General features: G+C 40.5%; 1 protein-coding gene across 14 annotated transcripts in view; it reads right to left on the bottom strand.

Moving 5' to 3' along the window:
* The window catches only part of R3HDM1 (R3H domain containing 1), a 77,138-nt gene that overhangs the window by 9,361 nt on the left and 47,373 nt on the right, over positions 1-20,404 (bottom strand). For 9 of the 14 annotated variants that reach the window (XM_017836325.1, XM_017836327.1, XM_017836332.1 and 6 more), the window contains 12 exons: positions 18,975-19,083; positions 18,786-18,881; positions 17,869-17,906; positions 17,736-17,786; positions 17,365-17,591; positions 14,618-14,872; positions 11,880-12,034; positions 10,901-10,999; positions 7,647-7,907; positions 7,118-7,238; positions 2,224-2,378; positions 1,566-1,714 (listed from right to left, as the gene is read on the bottom strand). In XM_017836325.1, coding sequence (XP_017691814.1) covers positions 1,566-1,714; positions 2,224-2,378; positions 7,118-7,238; positions 7,647-7,907; positions 10,901-10,999; positions 11,880-12,034; positions 14,618-14,872; positions 17,365-17,591; positions 17,736-17,786; positions 17,869-17,906; positions 18,786-18,881; positions 18,975-19,083 — 1,716 coding nt within the window. Of the gene's footprint in view, positions 1-1,565; positions 1,715-2,223; positions 2,379-7,117; positions 7,239-7,646; positions 7,908-10,900; positions 11,000-11,879; positions 12,035-14,617; positions 14,873-17,364; positions 17,592-17,735; positions 17,787-17,868; positions 17,907-18,785; positions 18,882-18,974; positions 19,084-19,945; positions 20,184-20,404 lie in introns of those variants that run through there. The other 5 variants (XM_017836330.1, XM_017836336.1, XM_017836339.1 and 2 more) reach the window with 4 other exon arrangements.

Raw genomic sequence — 20,404 nt, 5'->3', positions numbered from 1 at the left:
GCCCAGAGAAGGGATTGTCTTTCCATGGCTTTTCTGAACAGGGTGTGGGAAAAAGAAGATGACTCAAAGGGATAAACAACCATTCAGTTGTTTGTAACATGTAGGACAGGGATAACAGGGATAACTTTAACAGTTTATTTATGTCACGAGTTTTTTCAGGGTATTCACGAAAAACAGGTAATTAACAGACATAGTGAGATTCTATCCTACCACAAACTGCTCAGCCAGAACATCAGGTTTGTGGACTACAGTCAGAATGGTGCCTATAGAATCCTGTACTAACAGATAAACTTTCTGAGAAAAAAAAATTCCTTCAAATTCTGGGAAAAAAGTAGGTTTAATCCTCTTGGATTTACCATTTTTACCTCCATTTTCACAAGTTTGTCCCATCCTTTGTCCCACAGTTCAACTATATAATATTAATTTAAGGGTGCCCTTCCATTAAAGCAGACAAAATCCACTGAAAACTAACACAGCTTCTCATCTGCTTATTGATCCTATTTTTCAGTAGTGGCCTGTAGGTTTGGCACTTTCAGCTCTAGCAGAACTAATGACAGCATCCTGCTTTCCTCAGAAGAGTTCTGCTGCAGCACTGACAAGGAAAGCAGGATGCTGTCATTAGTTGCTTGTCTGCTCTGAATTTCTAATAAATGTTTCCGTGTTCAAAAGAGAGGGACATTCTAACTGACACAAAAGATCAAGCAACAAAACTTACTTCAAAAAAGTCTGGGATTATGCCTACCTGTGACTTCACTGATCCTCAAATAGAACTACAGAAAAGGATTAAAACCCTTCAGATAGAAGGAAAGAGAATTCAGATTTCAGTAGCTGAAGGCATGAGGCAATGACACAAATACTACTGAAGTCTCTGCACTCACAAAAAGATGAAACAAGCTCCACATTGCTGCTGCTTGTTTGAAAGCTGCCAGGTATTTTTAAATGCTGCACATTTCTAAGTTCAAAAAACTAGAGAAATAAAAATTTGTAACAAGCACAGAGCCTAATTAATTCTTTTAGGTCCGTGCCTGTCTGTTCTCACACACTCAGACTGTGTTGGGAACAAACATGGATATGCAGGGAGGGCTGTACGTGGAGGTAAAAAAAAAAGAAAAAAGGTTTTTGTCAAACAAAAGCCAAGCATAGGAAAAAGTTTCTATACTTGTTTCATTCTGGGATTCAAATTCTTTTTTCTCTACACATTATTGAAGTAGTGTCCTTGACTAACCCAGCGAATATGGACAGTCAAATATTACTGCAAAAGGCATCGCTGCTGAGCACGAGGGGCTTCAGGGGGAAGAGAAGGAATGCAGAAAATTCAAGAGGTGGAACTGCAGTGAAGTACTGCTGAAAGTGATACGGAGACAATGTTTTCCAGTCCTGCAAGTCTGTCACAATTACAGCACTACTGGTTGTTTCAGTTAATTGCATAAGAGCAAAAATCAATAGAGTGTCTAAGTCTGCCTTTAAAACACGTTTTGATATCTGCAGGACTAAAAGCAGATCCTGGCAGTGCTACAAAGCCTTTAAACCTGGTTATTGAGAAATCCGGTATCAGTTCAACTCACCTTAAATTATTCTGTTGACCTGATGGAATGACACTGTAGTAAACTGGCATTCCTGTGGTGGGCAATCCTTGATTGGACTGACTGGGAATTATGACAGGCTGCTGATATGTCTGCTGGGGCACTGCTTGGGAACCTTGAGGCACCGAAACCTGCAATGGGAAACACACTCAGATCTTCTCCTGCAGACAAGGTTCCTTTCTGCCTCCTGACCATCCTAGCTGATACAAGAATTTAAAAAACCACAAACCCAGAAACTGAAAGAACTTCTGGAATTCTCTGAATCCAGAAGACTAGTGACAACAGTAGTTGAAATAACAGTGGTTTATTAAAAAAAACTCCTTCTTCTCCAAAAATGGAAATTTTGGCTCCAAGGGACTCCATCAATTAACAAGAGATTTTCTCTACAAAAGAAAGTGGGGTGGTGGGGAAGGAAATCTTCTCTGAATTTAACAGCAACTAACACAGCACTTGGCTTTAAACAGGACTAGAACTTGTATCTTGTGACAGACATTTTTCTCACTTCAGTTGTGGGTTTGTGTTGTTTAATTTCTGTCCCCCGCTTGCAGCTTTCTGCCATAATACAAAGCAAAGCTCTAGAGAAACATAAACACTCAAACACACGGCAGAGAGACTGGAAAGTCATGATTGCATCACCCACCTGATAAGATGGCACTGAAGGATATGGAACAATCACACCTTGAATTTGATTCCCAACGTTGTTGTGTTGGCCACTGACTAGATTTTGATTCTGAGACTGCTGAACTCCAACTAAACCCTGGTAGTTTTGCTGCTGGTTGGGCAAAATCTGGTAACCTGAAATTATACATTTAAATCTTACTTTGAAATAATGAACACATTTTATATACAGTTGTCTATGTGAAAATATGTGTAGCATTTTCCAATGGCTTGTTAAATCCAGCAACTTCATAACAGTTGAACTTCTCATGCATATAAAAGAAGCCAACATTAAAATTAATAATTTATTCACTTGGATTCAGCATGAAATCCTATAATACTGTTGGCAGTGCTGCTCCCACATGCGTGCAGGATTTATTTGCACTGGAGTTACATGCATTAACACCTCCAAAGCACTTGAACAAAGCATGCTAGACAATATCAACCCAATCCATTGTCTATTACAAACAAGGCCATTCCAGGCACATCAGTTTTGAAATTCCAGCTGTGCCAAGTTCAGCTGGTGCCTCAGGTGCCCAGGGGTCAGAACATCTTGGCTGCGATTCAAAACTGAATCCGACTTCAGGAATATTTGTGTAAGGCGTGTGTGCAAATCTTTTTCAAAGGGGCAATTTCTACTGCAATCCGTGATGCTGAAACCAACTGGGAGCTGAGAAAAATCTTCCAGGTGGAAGCCACACTGATGTACAGTGGAAGACCTCCATACTCAAAGTTATCTTAGGGATAAAAAGAAAGATTTTCAAAATCACCCCTCTATAGTGTCTCTACAACAGTTTATTATTGCTTAAACTGTATCCTTCGAAAAATGCCTAAAAAAATCCCATCCCCCAAAACCCAAACCAAAACACCCCAAGCATGAGTGCCAAATCTGTGCATTTATTAAATCCAACCTGAGCTCCCACTTTGTTCTTTCTTAACAAAGCATATACAGGTAACTGCTCCCATGAGCAAACACATGCAGAACACAGTCCTTGCTGTCATGTTCTATCATACAGGTGTGCACTACTTACCCTGTCAGCAAAACACTGTCAGTGTTTCTGAGACAAACCAGTTATCGCTCCAGACTAACAAAACTGGGCTTGTCAAGATGCACTGACGGCCAGAAGAGTCTGTGTTTGAGTTGGACACGTTCACAGTCTACTGACCTCGACATTCCCCATGCTCCCTACCTTGGCACAGAACTATAATAAAGCAAATTTAGCTGCAAAAACTCACTCGGTTTGTCTTTAAACTGTGTTAAAAGAATGGGATGGTCTATTCTGGAAGTAATTCAGTTCCCACAAAACACCTTTTTGTGAACAACACCCACCAGTGCTCACTGACGACACCCACCCAGGGTACAATGAACACTGTGCACTAACAGCCTCAGCTCGCTGTCTCTACAGAAATTGCAACAAGGAACACTAAAAGAAGACTGTTAATAGAATCAAATATTGCTTCAGAAAATTAAAGGGAAGAAGGTTGAGTTTGTTAAAACCAAGACAGCTATTCACTAGAAACACACAACACTATAAATATTTGCAGAGGACTAGACAAAACTCCAGAACAATGCATGCTTGAAGGAGGATTAGTAATTAGAATTTTTAATAACTCTTAAGTTTGAACTGTGCACAAAATCCCCTTCATATCTGTAATAAACAAAATGTTTAAATATGTTTTGTTCGAAAATGGTCCCTAAAAGCAGGAGAATGGGAAGTTGTGGTGTGTGACAGACCCAATCAATACACCTGCAGCCTAAACCCCCCATGTCCCAGAAATTGCCATGGAACTGGGAGTAGTTTTTCAGCTTTTTCTGGCACTTCCAGAGACAGACACGATCAATTTTGCAAGCAGAGAGAACTGGAACCACACAAATTGACTGCCACGGAGCTTCCCCAGAGCATTCCAAAGAATGCTCTATTTTTAGCCTCACAATTTCACCTCTGCAGAGATGGGCTGACAGAAATGCAGCTCTCAGCACAAACCTCACACCTGCCAGAGCAGTTTGTCCCATGGCACAGAAAAACCCTGAAACTGCAGGTAGAAAAAAAAAGCATGCTGCTTAATATTTAAAATAATTTTAAAAAGAACTGTTAATATAAGAACAGTTAATTTACAGAATACACATTTTGTGACAAACACACCAAGAGTGAGAAACAGCCTTTATTCAAGAACAGAGGAGCCAGTACAACCACTTGGTTAAGGAGCTGGGAGTTCATGAGCTTGCTTACAACTGTTACAACTACAGCTACTGTTACAACTCAAATAGTTTTATCCCTGAGCCTTGAGAGGCACAAGCCAGTTGAAGTTCAGGTGATGTTCCTACAGGAATTGGAGTTCAGGCTGATTTTTTTAAACCCCCTGTAGTCAGGTCTCACTGTAACTGGGCTCGCATGATCACGGCAATCAGAAATGCCTTTTTCTTAAAGAGAGTTTTCTTCTCCCAACATCTTTTGGGCAACCGAAGCATTTTTACTAAAAGTGAACCCCCCCAAATGTTTCCCCTGAAGCCCCTTTAAAAAGGAAGGCAGGAAGCAGCTGAAAAAGAGACCGGTTCACTGTGAGAAATGTAAACCTCTCAGACAGTGTTACGGCCCCGAATCCAGCAGCTCATCAGTAAAGTCAGGCCACTCCACAACATTAGACCAGAAGTGGCTCCAGTTGCCAAGCTCTCCGAAGCTGTCACCTTTTATCTGAATTTGTGTTTGCAAAGCTATTTCACAGTTAGTAACCACTTTATGAGATGAATAAACCCCACAGCTTTTTTGTAATACAAGGTCTGTAACTCTCCTTTTTGACCAGGCACGTTGCTGTGTGAGCCAAGGAACGTGCTGCCCCTTTGGCTCCAAAACAGCCACTGCTAATAAGCATCAACAACTTCAGGTGCAGCTTCATGTCAAATTAATACCAACATTAATGGTTTAAAATAAATCACAGAAGTGAACTTTCAAATACATCATCTCATGAGCAGTTTTCAGAACAGAAAGCATGCCATGGAATGGCATAGAATCAGCATAGAATGCTGATTCAAATTTGCCTATAATGCAGTAAATGAGAACCAGCAATGGCTGGACAGCAGTTTGGAGAGTTTCAGTTCAACACTAATTATGGCATTGCTGGTAAGATCCTCCTATCTCCCATTAGTGCCAGTGAACACCAAATAACCAAACACTGAATATAGTTATAGACTGGACTACCCCTTAACTACTCCAACATCATATCCTGACGTCAGGAGTACAGGGCACACATCAAAGCAGTGAAGTCACTCTCTGCACAGCTTGTTCATTGTATTTCTTCAGGACAGAGAGAGGGAGTTGATCTGCTGACACTTTCCACCCACAGGCATTGAAGTTCAGTTAAATGTAAAGGGCTAAAAACATACGAGAAAGAGACTTACTTACCCAAGAGCAACCAGCTCAGCCCTTGCACCTCCTCCCCCCGTGCTTCCCCTCTCAGACTGGCTTGTTTAGCTACACATACCCTGAGCTCTGAGCTGGGGCCCTTGTGTGCTGTTCACATGGGGTGTCCCCAGTGGGGAGTAATCCCAGCTGAGCCTCAGACTTTTTGCTATTAAGTAGTCTAGGTATTAAAAATTCTGAGGAAGGAAAGCAGGTTGTGTAATACAGTTGGGTAACACATCTTTAACACCACTGGATAAAACAAGTTGCAAATCCAAGTAATTTGTTTTCCTTTGAAAAAATCTCAATATACTTTCACTTCCAAAGACTGGAAGGTGGTGATCTGTTTTACAGTAAGCAGGTCCCTACAGTATTTTAAAACAATCTGACAACTCTACCATAAGTGGGCATGAAATCTTGATGATTCTGCAATGAAATAATCCTGTGTAAGTTTGTGAACTGAACCCTGAATAACAACTGAAGTGTTACAACTATTGGAGCACTTCCTAGAAGAACTGCAGAAGAGGAGCCATCCCTTCTACAGGCTACTACATACTACAGCTATAAAGAAATCCAGTTAGTATTTGTAAAAGCTGATCTTTCATCCTGCTTCTGTAGAGCAACAGATAGTTGGGAGCAGGAATTAAAAAAAATCCTTCCTGAAGGAAACTCAAAAGGACACCAAGTCTAATGTATTCAACTAAGAGATAGTATAAAAGGATCTTTAAGGATCTCTGCCTCCAAACATTACCAATTACTTCTGAAAGTTTTGATCATGCATCAAGATATTACTGAGAATAAATTTGTTTCAGGAATCAAGTCATAACAATCTTTTGTAGTATGGGTTATCAGAATAATGGCAGCTACAGTCAAAATTGGTAAGGAAAAAAAGACAATAAGAAAGAAAGGAGATGAAAATACAGCTTGCGATCATAGAAAGGTAACTCGAACAGTTGAAAGGTCTTTACTAAAAATAGGAGGAGCAAAAAACTAATTCTAACCCCTTAAGTCTCACTATATATTCCATTCAATACCCTGATACCTTTAATCATAGGCCAGAAAGAAAAAGTAAAATAGTATCACCAGTACCTTCTGCGCAGTACTGTGTTCATGCCACAGTATCTAAAATTAGTATCTTTTGTTTAAAGCTTTCAGTTAAGGCACAATCTCTGCCATGTTACATCATTTAAAGGTACTAATTCATCTTTGCAACTTACTCAAGAATTAAACATTTTTTAAATTATTCAGCTCTAAACTTATAAAAAAGTAAAATCCTATCGAAGTTACTCATAGGAATGGCTTAAATCTCAAGTTTCATGCACAACCGACTCAAATTTTGCCACCTTAGGTTAGCTGCACTTTGTATTCCATACCTGAACTCCTACTTCTTTTGGAATTTTACAGCAAAGTTTAAAATGAAAAACCAGGACTAAAACCACACACAGCATTCCAACGAAATGCAGGAAGAGTTCCACAAACCTGTCTGCTGGGGGGGCTGTGCCAGGGGCTGGTTCTGCTGCGCGTTGTAGTGCACGGACACAGGCCGGTACTGGGGGCTGGAGTGAGGGTACTGGCCAGGGGCACAGTAACAGGCTGGCATCTGGAAATCAGCAGTGGGGGATCACTGACAGAAGGCACAATCTACATGCAAAACCATCACCATCATAAAAAAGACGGAAAACTTATAATAAATCGCCTCTTTAACAGCCCATTTCTTTTACTTCCAGTGTAGAAGGAACAATCTCCCAGTCTCCATAAAGCGACCTCTGAGACACAAGAAAACCACGGAGAGCGTGAGTTTTACCAGCTATGGGTAATTAGGCAAACCTGTGTGATTGCTGCTTCTCAAATAAACTAAAGGCAGTCATTTCAAAGCACATAAGGCAGAAAAAACCCAACCCCAGACTCAATGCACAGAGCTGCAGTTTAACAGGGAGCCCCACACCGCGTGAGAAGCTCAGGAACAGAACAGCACCATCAGTTTTTCAGGATGGAACAGCCATTGTACCTGTGGCACAGGTTGCTGCACATATCCCTGCTGCTGGAGCACGGGCTGGGTGACTGGGTGGCTGGATGCCGAGTATCCCGGAGCAGACACGGGCTGGGCAGAGGGAGGAGGGGGTGGAGCAGCAGTGAGGATGTATCCGGGCTGCTGGGGGGGCTGGAGCACCACGGTGGACTGGAACAGGGCACTGGGAGGCTCCGCTGCCTCGGCCGGGGGCTGCCGGGACAGGCTCAGGTGGCTGAACTGGGATCCCAGGTTGTCTTGCTGGATTGGGGAAGAAACAGGAAAAGCTCCATTTGCAAATGAACATTCAAGAAAAAAAGAATAAAACAGTCAAATGCCTCAGCAAGTTTCAGGCAGCAATGTCTCAGATTACTGTGCATTAGCAACAGCAGCCAAGGGACAACAGGAAAGGAACTCGGTAGGGAATTATCTCCAGGGCTGACAGGAGGAGACAACATCCATGTTCAGAGATTTCACTCTTCACAGCAAACATTCAACTTCTGGATCACATCTGCCTCTACCGACTTATTGTGAGAACTCAATTGTCAAAAATAAAGTCAGAATTTGTGTCACTAACATTTTCTGACTGGACTCCAAAGCTTGAGCAAAAACATCCAACCCCAGTTAAAATAGCAGAAGGCATTAGTATTGCTGAAGTAATTTTGGGGTTTAAGAGCTTAAAATAATGAGGCTCTAATCCTGAGTTACAAGGCACATTCTTCTAACTTGGTATTATTCTACATGCAAAGATTAATTATTTTTTCATCTGAAATCAAGTAACAACTGCAAAATCTGTGTCCCAGTGGTTGCCCTCTCTCTGTATGTCATTGACATCTGAAATGATGACACCACCGAGCACTGCAGGAGTCCTGGGCAACCTGAAACTTCCATTACTGTAACCCCAAGCTCCCATTCTTTACAAGCAACTCAGCATCAAGTTAGCAAAATCCTGGAAATTAGAAGTGCTCACTAACTAGTACTGCACTTTTTATGCTAAACAGGAAGATTTTGTTCCTACTTCAAAAGTGGACTCTGCAAACATTCAGGAACATTAAAACTATTTTAAGACCACTTGATCTTCTCTTAGATCATCCTTAGATAGGAATTAATCAGGAAAAAGTGCAAGCTCCATCTTTTACTGATTAGCTACATTCACAATTTATGATGAATTTTTCTAGTTTCCAGGCTAAAGATATTCTTAATTACCACCGGAAATATAGATTTGCACCTAAAACTTAATTTAGAATACCTTTAGAGCTTAAAAAGCCCTATTTTCATTAGATCAATAATCTGACTGTGGCATTTCATTCCTTAATGGTGCCTATTAAAACAGCTATAACACTTTTCTACATTGGACTTTACACTCTGCTTTTCAGAATACTGAGTTTAGAGAGGAGATACCAAATGTGAGTTTATATTAATCCTAAATATGTCCAATGACAAACCCAAGGAAAACACATTGATTTGTGACACTATAATAATGTCAGTAAATCCTGACCTGCTCCGTTTGTCCTGGTGACATGTGTGGTATAACCATGATTAACCACTGAAACATGGCATTCCCAGCACATGGACAAAGCAGACTCTCCTGGTGCCAGCTACAGGTCTGTTCCATCGGGATTATGACCCAAGACCATCAATCCTTTTCACTATGTGATTTTAGTTACCATCAGCAGGAATACATTTTTGAACCTCCCAGCACACTTTGTATTTGAACCCATTTCCTGAATGTGAAATGCTCTGAAATTATTATAAACCTGGAAGGAGTTTCCTTCTCTGCTTTAGCACTGTTCAAACTGGAAAGTAACTTCAGAAACAACATTTGCTAATTACAGAACACCCTCCATCAAGAGTAATTCCTTTTAGAATTGTATTACTAATGTGCTGCTAATGGCTACAATAGTTTTAACTGTATGCAGGCTATTGAATTCAGCTAAATCTGTACTTACTATTAAAGACATTTCTGATTCATGTTGACAATAATAACAAAAGCTCTGAATACATACTAAATTAGCTACTGTACAACACTGGGGTGAGCTAACCCTGGCTGGCTCCTTGGTGCCCACCCAAGGCACTCTATCATTCCTCTCTCTCATCCTCAGCAATACAGGAGAAGAAAATCAGATTAAAAGCTTATGGATCAAGAAAAGGAGGGAGATTCTTCACCAATTACCATGACAGGCAAAACAGACCCGACTTGGGGAAGATTCATTTAATTTATGCCAATTAATAAGAGAGTAGGAAAGTGAGAAATTAGAACTAAAACCAGTTTCCCAAAACCTCCTGCGTCTTCCCAGGCTCAGCTTCACTTCCAGATCTTCTACCTCCTTCTCTGAGTACCACAGGGATGGGGGAATGGGGTTTCTGATTGGTTCCCAACCATGTCTCTACTGCTCCTCCCTCTTCACACTCTTCCCCTGCTCTAGTGTGGGATCCCTCCCACGGGACACTGTAATGTCTTCAATGCGGGTTCTTCCCACAGGTTGCAGTCCTTCAGGAATTGGGTCTGTCCCACCTGGGGGCAGCTCCTGGTCCCTTCTCACAGAAGCCACCCCTGCATCGCCTGCTACCAAATTCTTGCCACATAAAGCCAACACAAACATGTACACAGAGTTTCAGAGCAGTCTGAGGAGTTGGGAAGCTGTAATTTTTAAGCTGGACTCTAGATCAGATTCTGCCTTGGATAACAACTCTCCTTTATTAAGTTTCAATTTCAATTTGTGTGCTTTTTTTTTTATCACCCCCTTTTTTTTTTTTAGACTAAGATATTTCATTTCCAGCTTCTACTTATTAAACAAGGGATACTAGTGAAGTGGGAGTGTTCAGAGTTCTGGCAAAAAGGCTACAAAAAGATAACCTCAAAAAACCAGGGCAGCTGATCCCTCAAAATGTGTCAAGGTTCAGCAGAAGAAAGAGCAGACAAAGACACAACAAGAAACAATGCAAAGGGGTTAATCCAGAGACATAAAAAGGTACTGACTGGCTAACAAAGCATTGAAAAACTTCCTTTATAAAGGGAAATAATGTATCTCTAAATACAGAGATAAATAGATACAGCAATTACAGATATATCAATTACAGATATTGCTGCTGAACTTGAACTGTTCACACGTGGGGATCTCCGGTACCACGTCACTGTGGTTGGGAAGCCAGTCACTACCTGGTATCACACCCCCCTCACAAACACCCAAGCCGAGGTGAGCAGCCACTAAAGATTAACCTAAGCAGGGAGCAGAGAAGAGAAGATGCAGTACCACAGAGTATTGCTGTGTGGAGGAGGCTGGCAGGAGCGGGGGTGGGAAGGACACTGCGGAGTACTGGACAGGCTGGGAAGGCTGCAGAGCCCGCAGAGGCTGCAGAGATAACAGGTTTACAAACAAGGTTAACAGCAGAGAAACAGAAGTGAAAACAAGTCTCTTGTAACAGAAGAAGCAACTATGCTTCAGAGAAGAAACACACTCCTCTACTAGAAACAGAATGGATAGTACTTTTTTTTAAAAGCTCTAGACTGCATAGAATTAAACTAAAAGTAACTTTGAATATTTCAGTCTCCCAGAAGAAATACATGTGATTTATTTGCTATACATTATATTAGCTATGTCAGTAAATTGCTTCTATTTAACATTTACTGTTTCCTTTAGAGAGATTTTTTTTTTTACATTATAGATTAAAAACTACCCATGCATTTTAAATACAAGCTCTTTCAAAGCATCTAAAGGCAGAATGAATTTACTGCTAACCACAGATTCAAACATATTACTTTCATTTATTCAACAGCACTAAAATATTTTCTCTAGATTGTAGTATTTGAAGGAGTATCCTTGCTGATGGTATTTCAGGCAGCTTCAACTCCAGCATCCATTGAGAAGGTAATGAGAGAATTAGTAAAGGATTTGTGAAGACAACAGCAAATACCACAGACACACTTCTGTGAATTAGAAAGAGTACAAATGAGCCTTTTTCAAAAGGATACACAGGCATCTGAACAGAAGTTTTAAACAGGGAAAATGAACAAAGGTAAAGGTTTAGATTAAGTTCTATAAATAACTTTTAGATAATATTTGAAAATCATCTGATAATATCACAGGAGACTATGGGCAGTAGCTCGGTGCCTGAAATAGCTGCTGTGGAAAGGAAGAGAACCTTCCCTTTTCCTGCCCAGACACAGGGGGTGGAGGCAGAGCCCTGCTCCTGGTCCCTTTCCATCCCCACCCCACGGATGTGCCACGTCACCTGCGAGAGGACGGGGTTTGCCGGGGGCTGTTGCTGAGCCGGGGTGGGAAGAGGTGGCTGTTGTGGAGGTCCAGGCACTTGGGTCCTAACAGGCTGCTGAGGCAGAGGAGGATTGTACACGACTGGAGTGCCATCTGGATTCAGGAATGGCTGCCCTGGGAAAGGTGGAAGAGAACAAACAACCAGTTGCACCATCTGAGCTTGGAGAAAACACACAAATATATTTACAAAATGGATGAAATAACAGAATTTTATTAAGAATAAGTGAAGTCATGCTGTTTTATATGACAGGTTTATGCCAAATCCCCACAACCACGTTTATAATAGTAATGACTACATGCAGTGAAAAACCAAAACATTTAAGCTAAACAAAGATACCCCAGTCTTTACTTAGTGAACACATAAATATTTGCTGTATCCTGCTTGTCTTGAAACCTGATTTTTAATCAAGTGGATTGAAAAGGACAGGAGTAATAATGAAAAACCCTACTAAAAATACTATTTTAAGGACCTTTTAAAAATTAATTTTCTTTAATCAATATGAACGCCAATCAGAACACAGGAGAGCTTAAAGGCAAATATTTTTTAAAAAATATATAAAGCAATAGCTGCCCTGGTATTTCCATGACTGCTAATGAGATTATTGTTAAAGGACTCTCTTCCCCTATTCTTAGATGAATTGGCTTTTAGCTTTCAAAATAAATAATGTAGTATTAGTCTCCTATTTCAACTTCAGTATTACAGCAGTGGACTGACGAAAAAGAACTGAAAAATTAACTCCTTAAAAGTAAATTATAGACAAACAGTGATTTGTTTTTGTGCCTGAGTTGGGAAAAAAACCAAATAAATGGAAGGAATGAGGGCCTGGCTGTGAGGACCTGTGTGTACCTGCTTCATGACACATCCTGCATTGGCTTATTTTGATGCTTAAGGCCAAATACTGATGTGGATTTTTCTCTCCTCTGATATAAATATTCTCTTGTCTGAGATTCTTTCCAGAAACGTATAAACTAAGATGAAATAAAGCCTTTGCCCCCTAGCCATGGTCCTGTCAAAGCAGACTAGCGCTCCTCCAGACTGCTTGGTCCCATTATATTTAAATGCAACTGGCCAACATAAAATGTAACAGTTACTGAAAAAAGGATTGAAGAATTAAGGGAAGAGACAGGCAGGGAGCATGAACAGGCTCACAAAAACAAGCTACACATCATGCAGTTGGACTGCAGGTGATTAGGGGAGATTCAATTCAGCTTAACAGGTGTCTCTGTAACACCCAGGGATCGGGACCATTCACAGAAACAGGGAGGCAGATTTGCCTATTTCCTTCTCTCACTTTCTGCTCACCACCAGAGCTTCACTTGTTCCTTGGAGCCGCTCAGTACGAGCTGTCTTTTCCTAATTACCCTCTTCAACTCATGAGCAGAATGACCCTGCTGACCCAGGCCATGGGATGCTCTGTCAGAAATGCTGAGAAACCAGACTGTGTTTGTTGAACTCCAGCTATCATTTGGAACATTAAAGCCAAGGAACAACTAGAGAATATGACTCCTCCAGTACATCATAAATCCAAGTTTATCTGCACCTAAACATTCCTTGTTCTTATTAAAGTGCACTTTACCTTCTATTAGACACTCATTAGACATTAACATAATTATAAAAGACTATTAATGAACCCAGCTCTGGGATGACAAATTCAATGGCTATCTATGAAAATTAGGTCCTACAGCAACTCATTTGTAACCAAATTTAAAAAATTGATTCATATTAAGGAGAAAGAGAAATTTATCTATTTCTTTGTTAAATCTTCTAGTTATAGAAGTTATTTACTAACTGATCATCTTAACAACCCTAATCAGAAACATTTAGTTTAAAACATCATGTGCAGTTACATTCAAACATAATAAAGTCCATCTACAGGATGATGGTAAACATATCCTGAGGCATTTCTTTTTCTGCCATGAAAACAAATCATTAAACTAAAATTAAAATATAATAATGTCCAAAAATTATGGTGTTTTACATAGAAGGTAAATTAAAATTTTCAAGCTTTCCTTAATTTCTACAATAAAGTAAAAGTTTGCCCAGAGAATTCTAACTCCTCATTTCAACCAGACAAGTAGTCACGTATCTCCTTGCACCTACATTACGGAGTATCCATTTCCCACTGCTTACTAAAGATATCAGGATTGGCCAATTACACCAACATTGATTTAATCCTGTTTTAAACCGACAACACAAGTTTAGAAATAGCAGGTCAGCTCATGGTTCTCTCTCTCACTTGTATTAAATTAGAGCCATGAGCACAGGGACACAAGAATATGCAGCGACAAAAGAAATGAAGGATGATAAATCCTTGCCAGTCAATGTGAATCCTTTCTCAGGCTCTATCCCCTCACTGAAACAGACTTTTCCCTCTCCTGAAAAGATCCGAAACAATAATTTAAGTTATTCTGTGTTCTGGATAATAAATCATAGGATTTTCACATTTTGTGCAAGTCACTCATTAAAATGTCACATATAAGTTAAAACTCTCCCAGAGAAAACACGGGAGTTTCCTTATCCCTTTGATCCCACAGTCATGCTTTCTCGGTAAATCAAGTGCACTGAACGAACACAACCACAGGAAAAAAAATGAAGAGGAAAAGAAAGGACACAGGACAACACTGAGGGTGAGTCTTTGCAAACACTCGTGCATGTCCCCAGTTGTCAGTGTGACAGACCCCCCGAGCGCTACCAACCTGTTTGGGGGTTGACCAGCACGCTGCCCGGCGGGATGCCCGCCGCTTCCAAGGGAAGCAGAAAGAAGCTACTGCCAGCAGGTGCCACTTGGCCACTCATGCCACCATCAAAGGAAAGAGAGTTACTAGTGCTGGCAGCTGGATAGACGGCAGGAGTGCCAGGAGAGGGCTGGCTTAGAGCTGGCACGGGGACAGGCTGCTGGGTGTGGGAAAGAGAACCCGTGGAGGACCCTACACTACTAGAAGACTCTGAACCTGGGAAAGGAGTAACGAGAAAGGGTTTTACCTACAGACAGAAACATCATGCTCACTTAAAATATACACTATAAGGGTGAGCACTTACAAGCTCAGCATTAAGCACACGATTCAACAGCGCCCTTTCAATGAACTCCCCCTTCATCTCCCCTGAAATACATTACAACGTCCCTTCTGTGCCCCAAGGGTCAGTTCAGCACTGCTTTGCACTGCAAAGGGGGCTTTCATATCTAGAAGTGGTTTTGTGGTCAGCAAATACATGTCTGTACATCCAGAGTTCCTATAAGGAATTGGTCACTACTCCAGAATGATGGATGCACGTATGTGGATGGGATACATCAAGGAGATGGACATACAGCTGCTGCACCTGTGCAATCAGGGGCAATGCAGATCCAGCGGGTCCCTGCGGATACACTGGCTAAATCCACATGCTCTGCACACACAGAACATGTAGGTAAGCAAGGACCAGCTGCTTTTTACTACTGGCGTCAGAGATCTTCTCTGACTCACCTTTGGACAATTTGCAGAACACTAAAAAACACAAAACTATTTTTTTCCTCCTCTGACAACTTTGAGACTGAAATCACAAATACATCTAGAAAAAATTAGTGTAATATGGAAGTTTTAGCCTGGCTTTATGAAAAAAAAAATCAAATTTCCAAAGGAGTATCAAATAGCCAATTGAAAGCAATAATCATTTTACAGCTGTGAATGACTATAAACATTGCAAGGCAGTGGAGAACAAGACCCTGAGCTTCCTGAAAGCCAAGACATGCAGCTAAAAGCAATATTCCAAAAGTCCAATATGGAGAGGTCTGTGGAACTGCTGTTCCCAGATCACTGTACATCTAGAGCTCAAGGTATACAGTTTAGCAAAGACTTCATAAGAACTGTATGATACTTGCAGTACTTGCAAACACAATATAGTTGTTTAAATCAAAGAACTCCTCATTAGCAGCCTCTATACAATCTAGAAGAGAAAGGAAGACTCAAAGCACTCTGATGGAATTTCTCTACAGTTTGAAATTACTTTGCAGTCCTTCATAAAATTGTAACCCCTCTACTTGTGCTGATGAAGAGAGCACAGCTTGAAGCATTGGCTGATGCTATTGGCCTCTTTCTATTGCTGAACGAAGCGAAAATCAAAGGTATTAATTGTAAACTGGGCAAAAGAGCACATCCCAGCTCTGTCAAACCATCTTCCCCTGACCAGAGTTACTTTGATTGGATTAGTTTCCAAGTGTATCCCCTTCTAGATTATGTAGAGAAGTCAGGCCAAAGCCATTGGAACCAAAGGCAATGACGTCCTTGATCCAAATGAACAAACCAACCCAAGCTCAACACGTGCCAAATCACCACAACCTGGAACTGCAGTGAAGCAACAACCATGCAGGCGGGCATTCCAAACCTGGAATGTTCTCAGAATGCCAAAATAAAGTTTCCAGCAAATTTTTAAGAATCGCATTTATGTTCTTGAAATTTAGGCAACAAATACTTCTAAGAACGTATTTTATATCTACATTGTCAGGTTGCAGTTTCTTTTCAAGCTGTTCCAAATAGCATTACTGCACTGCTAAATGAAATAACTCCATGTGATGGCACAGTTTTACAGCACATGCAGAGAGAACTTGAAATCTATTTTTTTTATACAAGCATACAATGGATTAATTTGTAACTGTTTTACTGCATTAAGATAGAGCAGTGTGGCAATATACCTAAAAACAGTGGTGGTTTAAGGGAAAGCAAAAAAATTTGAACAGATCCTTACTAGAAACAAGTTTTATAAATAAGATCAAAGCCAACATTATTATATTATTATTATATTCTGATTTTTTTACAGTTCTACTTCAAATTCTGAAGCAGTCCATCAGTAACCCATCTATGTATTACAAACCTTAAAATTCTCCACAACCAGATTAGAGATCAGATCAAATTATGTTGGCATTTGGAATACAAATATTTACTACATTTCATTTTTGACCCACAGAAGATTCACATCCATATCTTCTGAGATTTTGTTTTCACATTAATTGCAAGTTAACAGATCTCTGAAACCCAGATTCTTAGGAGTTTTTTTGCCTCACATTTTCGAACCTTAAAATTAAACACTACACTTTGTTCCACTGACCTCATTTCTCAGCAACCTAAAAACTGAAAGAGCATTTTAGCCATATGCAATGCAATTTAACAGAAGAAAGATAACACAGGAAATATAACTACCAATTCCTAGGCTTTAGTGCTGTTTTATCTGAGCTAGCAGTATAGCCGTGCAGTTTCCTAAGGCTGCACAGTGCAGCTTTGCCACACTGGAACTGGGGAGTTGAACTCCAAGTATTTTATACACCGAAATTTAGGGTGATCAACGTTCTCCAGCCCTTTGCACGAGACGAAACGCACTCGGCTTCGAGCCACCTACAACGCCCTTGAAAACTCTGCTTCCCAAGTGGATCAAACCCCCATGGAGCCATGGATTTGTACAGACTTTGTTGTACCTGTCTTGGACAGCCTGCCCGTGCTCTTGCTGCTCCCAGAGCTGTCTCCCCTGGTGAGCACTGAGATGCCACTGAAGCTGCTGGCTTTGGTCACCGCCGGCTTCAGGTTGCGCAGGGAGCTGTCGGAGTCGGTGCTGCTCCAGGGCCGGGGCTCGCAGCACTTCAGCTCGTTCTCAGTGCTGCTCTGGTGGCTGTTGGCTGATCTCCCTGATGTCTCCTTATTGATCCTGCAATTTATAAACCCAGCTTTTAGCACCAGTTGCAAAATAAGGGGAAAAAATAAAAAAAAAAAAGCAAGAAAACCAAGACAGAAAAGGTGAAACGCATGCAGAACACTGGGGGGTTATTGGTTTAAAGAAAGCATCAAATACCTAAGTATCTGTCGTCTTTGCTGTGTACTATTAGCTTCTTCCTCCTGGATTCTGTTGACATTTTAATAAGACAGCTTAATATTTATTAAGAAAATAGGAAAACAAAACAGAATTAAACGGCAAATTTTCTTACCTTTTGTCAGTGAAATAATTCTCTTGGGAACACAGGGACTGAGGGGCAAAGAAGCGCAGAAATTAATATGAATGGCATCTAGAACCCCTCCTATGGTAAATGGTAAATTATATATACATGGTAAATTAATATGCCTAAGGAAAAGGTAATTTTATATCCAAAAGCCCACTCTTTTTGTTTGTAGCTAAGGTGAACAAAAAGAAATAAATTAGGCTCTCAGAGCTCATTATTCTCCCTTCAGAACAAGAATGTGGGTTTGGATGTGCAAGAGCTACAGATAAATGTCAGAAAATGTGGATTATTAAAAGTAACACATTTTTTAAGACATATTTGTACTGTTTGAGTCAATATAATCACTCCTTGCAATTGAATCGCAGCTTATAAGGTTTCCTGCTGGGTATCTCCAGTCAGGGATTAGACTGGAGATTCCTGACTGCAATTTCACACACGGGGCCTGAAATGGTTTTACTGTGACCACTTAAAATGGGATTGCTATAGATATAAGTGAGAAAAGGGTTTGGGTTTTTTTGCTTGTTTTTTTTCCTTCTTTAATTATTGCTCTGAGCAACAACTGAACTGATTGCAGTACCAGAACTGTGGAATTTAAACTGCAGTAAGGGGGCAAAACAATGCAAAAGGGGGAAGTGCATTGAAGGAGGTGGTGCCAGAGAACACATCAAAATAGTTCTCGAAGGTCTCTTGGGTTTCACACAGCAGTGATTAGAGAAAACAAGATTTCTCAGTAACTTCAATGTAATTTAAAACTCACTTAGAGCACACTAATGATTCTTATCTGCTCAGTCCCCTTTGGAAACAGAAAGTTTCCTGGAAAGAAGTATCCTTTAACAAACCCACATGTGCAGGTATGTGTGTGAAGTACTCACAGAACACAGTGAAAGGTTTTCTTTGATACATACATCTTGTGCAAATATTCTTTCTCTAGCTCTCTGATATTCCTCTTCACGTTCTTCTATGGATTTACTTCTTCTGTCATCTTTTAATCGTATCCTCATCTGAAGTAAGTGATACAGTGTCAACTTCTACAGGAAAATAGTATGGATACAGTCAAATGCAGCAAGGGGAAGGAAATAAGCTGTGCCTTTTACCTGGTTGTCATCTTTGTCTAAACTCGAGTTATCTCTTTTAAGGATGTACCGCTTCTGGAAGTCATCGCTCTTCTCGTCCTTTATGTGCTCACAAAACTTTTGGTCAGGTCTGGGAAAAGGTGTCACAAAGAAAAGATGTATGGTTTTGTAAACATATACTGGACAAAGTGGAGCAAACCGAAATATGCTCAAGAATAATGTTAAATATACTTAATATTCTAACTGAAGTCACAGATTTGGGCTGTCCAGGCAATGGAAAAGATGAGGTGCACCCCTGACAAGTCCTGTTCCTGAGGCATAACAAACCTGCTTTTAAAAACCTCTTCCCCCTTCAAAGCTTTTTCTGCAATTTCCAGTTAAGGTGGCAAGCAAACCACATGCCCTTGGGGAATCAGAAGTGCTCTGGAATCTCAACTGGTGCCATGCAATGGATATTGGGCATGCATGGAAGTGCAGACAAGTGTTTGCTGCTAGAGCTGCAATACCTCAAAGTTCATTGCAAGGGAAAACAGAAGACAAGATAGAGGAGAGAGCACTGAAACTCAGAAATTTCTACAACACAATTAAGTAGAAATAAGTAAGAGAAGAACAGTACAATGCAGGCAAGCAAGAGCTTCACATGATCATAGGGAGAGGGTGAAGTAACAGATTATAGATATTGCTTTGGTATTTTATCTACTTTGTGAAAGAAAAAGTGATTATTTTGCAAACTCCTGTTATTAAAAAGAGATACCAAGTTCCTGGACAATAAAATTTCCGCTGTCATAAGAGAAGAGCTCAGACAATCAGGAAATATTTGCCCAATAGAAGACAAATGTACACTCTTCTCTGTTTCTGTTATTTATTCATTACCAAGGACACCTGGGTAGAGCAAGGAGAGCTTTTCTACAGAACAGCCAGCCCTAACTACTAGTTACTGGCTGCCCAGGCATAATTAGCAGGCATTTCAGAGAACCTTTAGACTGTCTTACCTCTTTCTTTTAAAGGTCTCTGAATTTACTGCCCTGCAATCACCAACTCCCACTCCACTGAGTCGTCCCAGTGAGCACTGGGTGGTTGATGTCAGAAACATCACTGAGCGGCGATGGAGCCGGGACCTGCCTATGAGGAAAAGGTAAGTTGGGCTTTATTCCACATGGAGCACATCTCCCAGGTTTTCTTGCTAAATTCTTATTTTATATCCAAAGAGATTTAAAATAAGAATGTCGAAAACATCAAGAATCCTTATGTCTGCAGGTTAGATGAAATGCCTGCTAATTAGTAACTATACCTACAGGGGCTTTCAGAGGCAGTCAGCTATTTAAATACGGACTAAAAGCCATAAAAATGAAATAATCTTTTATTAGTTCTTATTCCACAATTGAAGCTTCAGTCTAGAGATGCTAGTAGATGCAAATGCCTGGCTTTCTAAGTCAGTTTAGATATAGAAC

This window comes from Lepidothrix coronata, unplaced genomic scaffold, assembly GCF_001604755.1.
Source record: "Lepidothrix coronata isolate B3197 unplaced genomic scaffold, Lepidothrix_coronata-1.0 Scaffold275, whole genome shotgun sequence".
NCBI classification, from domain to species: domain Eukaryota; kingdom Metazoa; phylum Chordata; class Aves; order Passeriformes; family Pipridae; genus Lepidothrix; species Lepidothrix coronata.
Note: the sequence above shows the minus strand (reverse complement) of the source record. Positions and strands in the feature narration are given on the sequence as shown.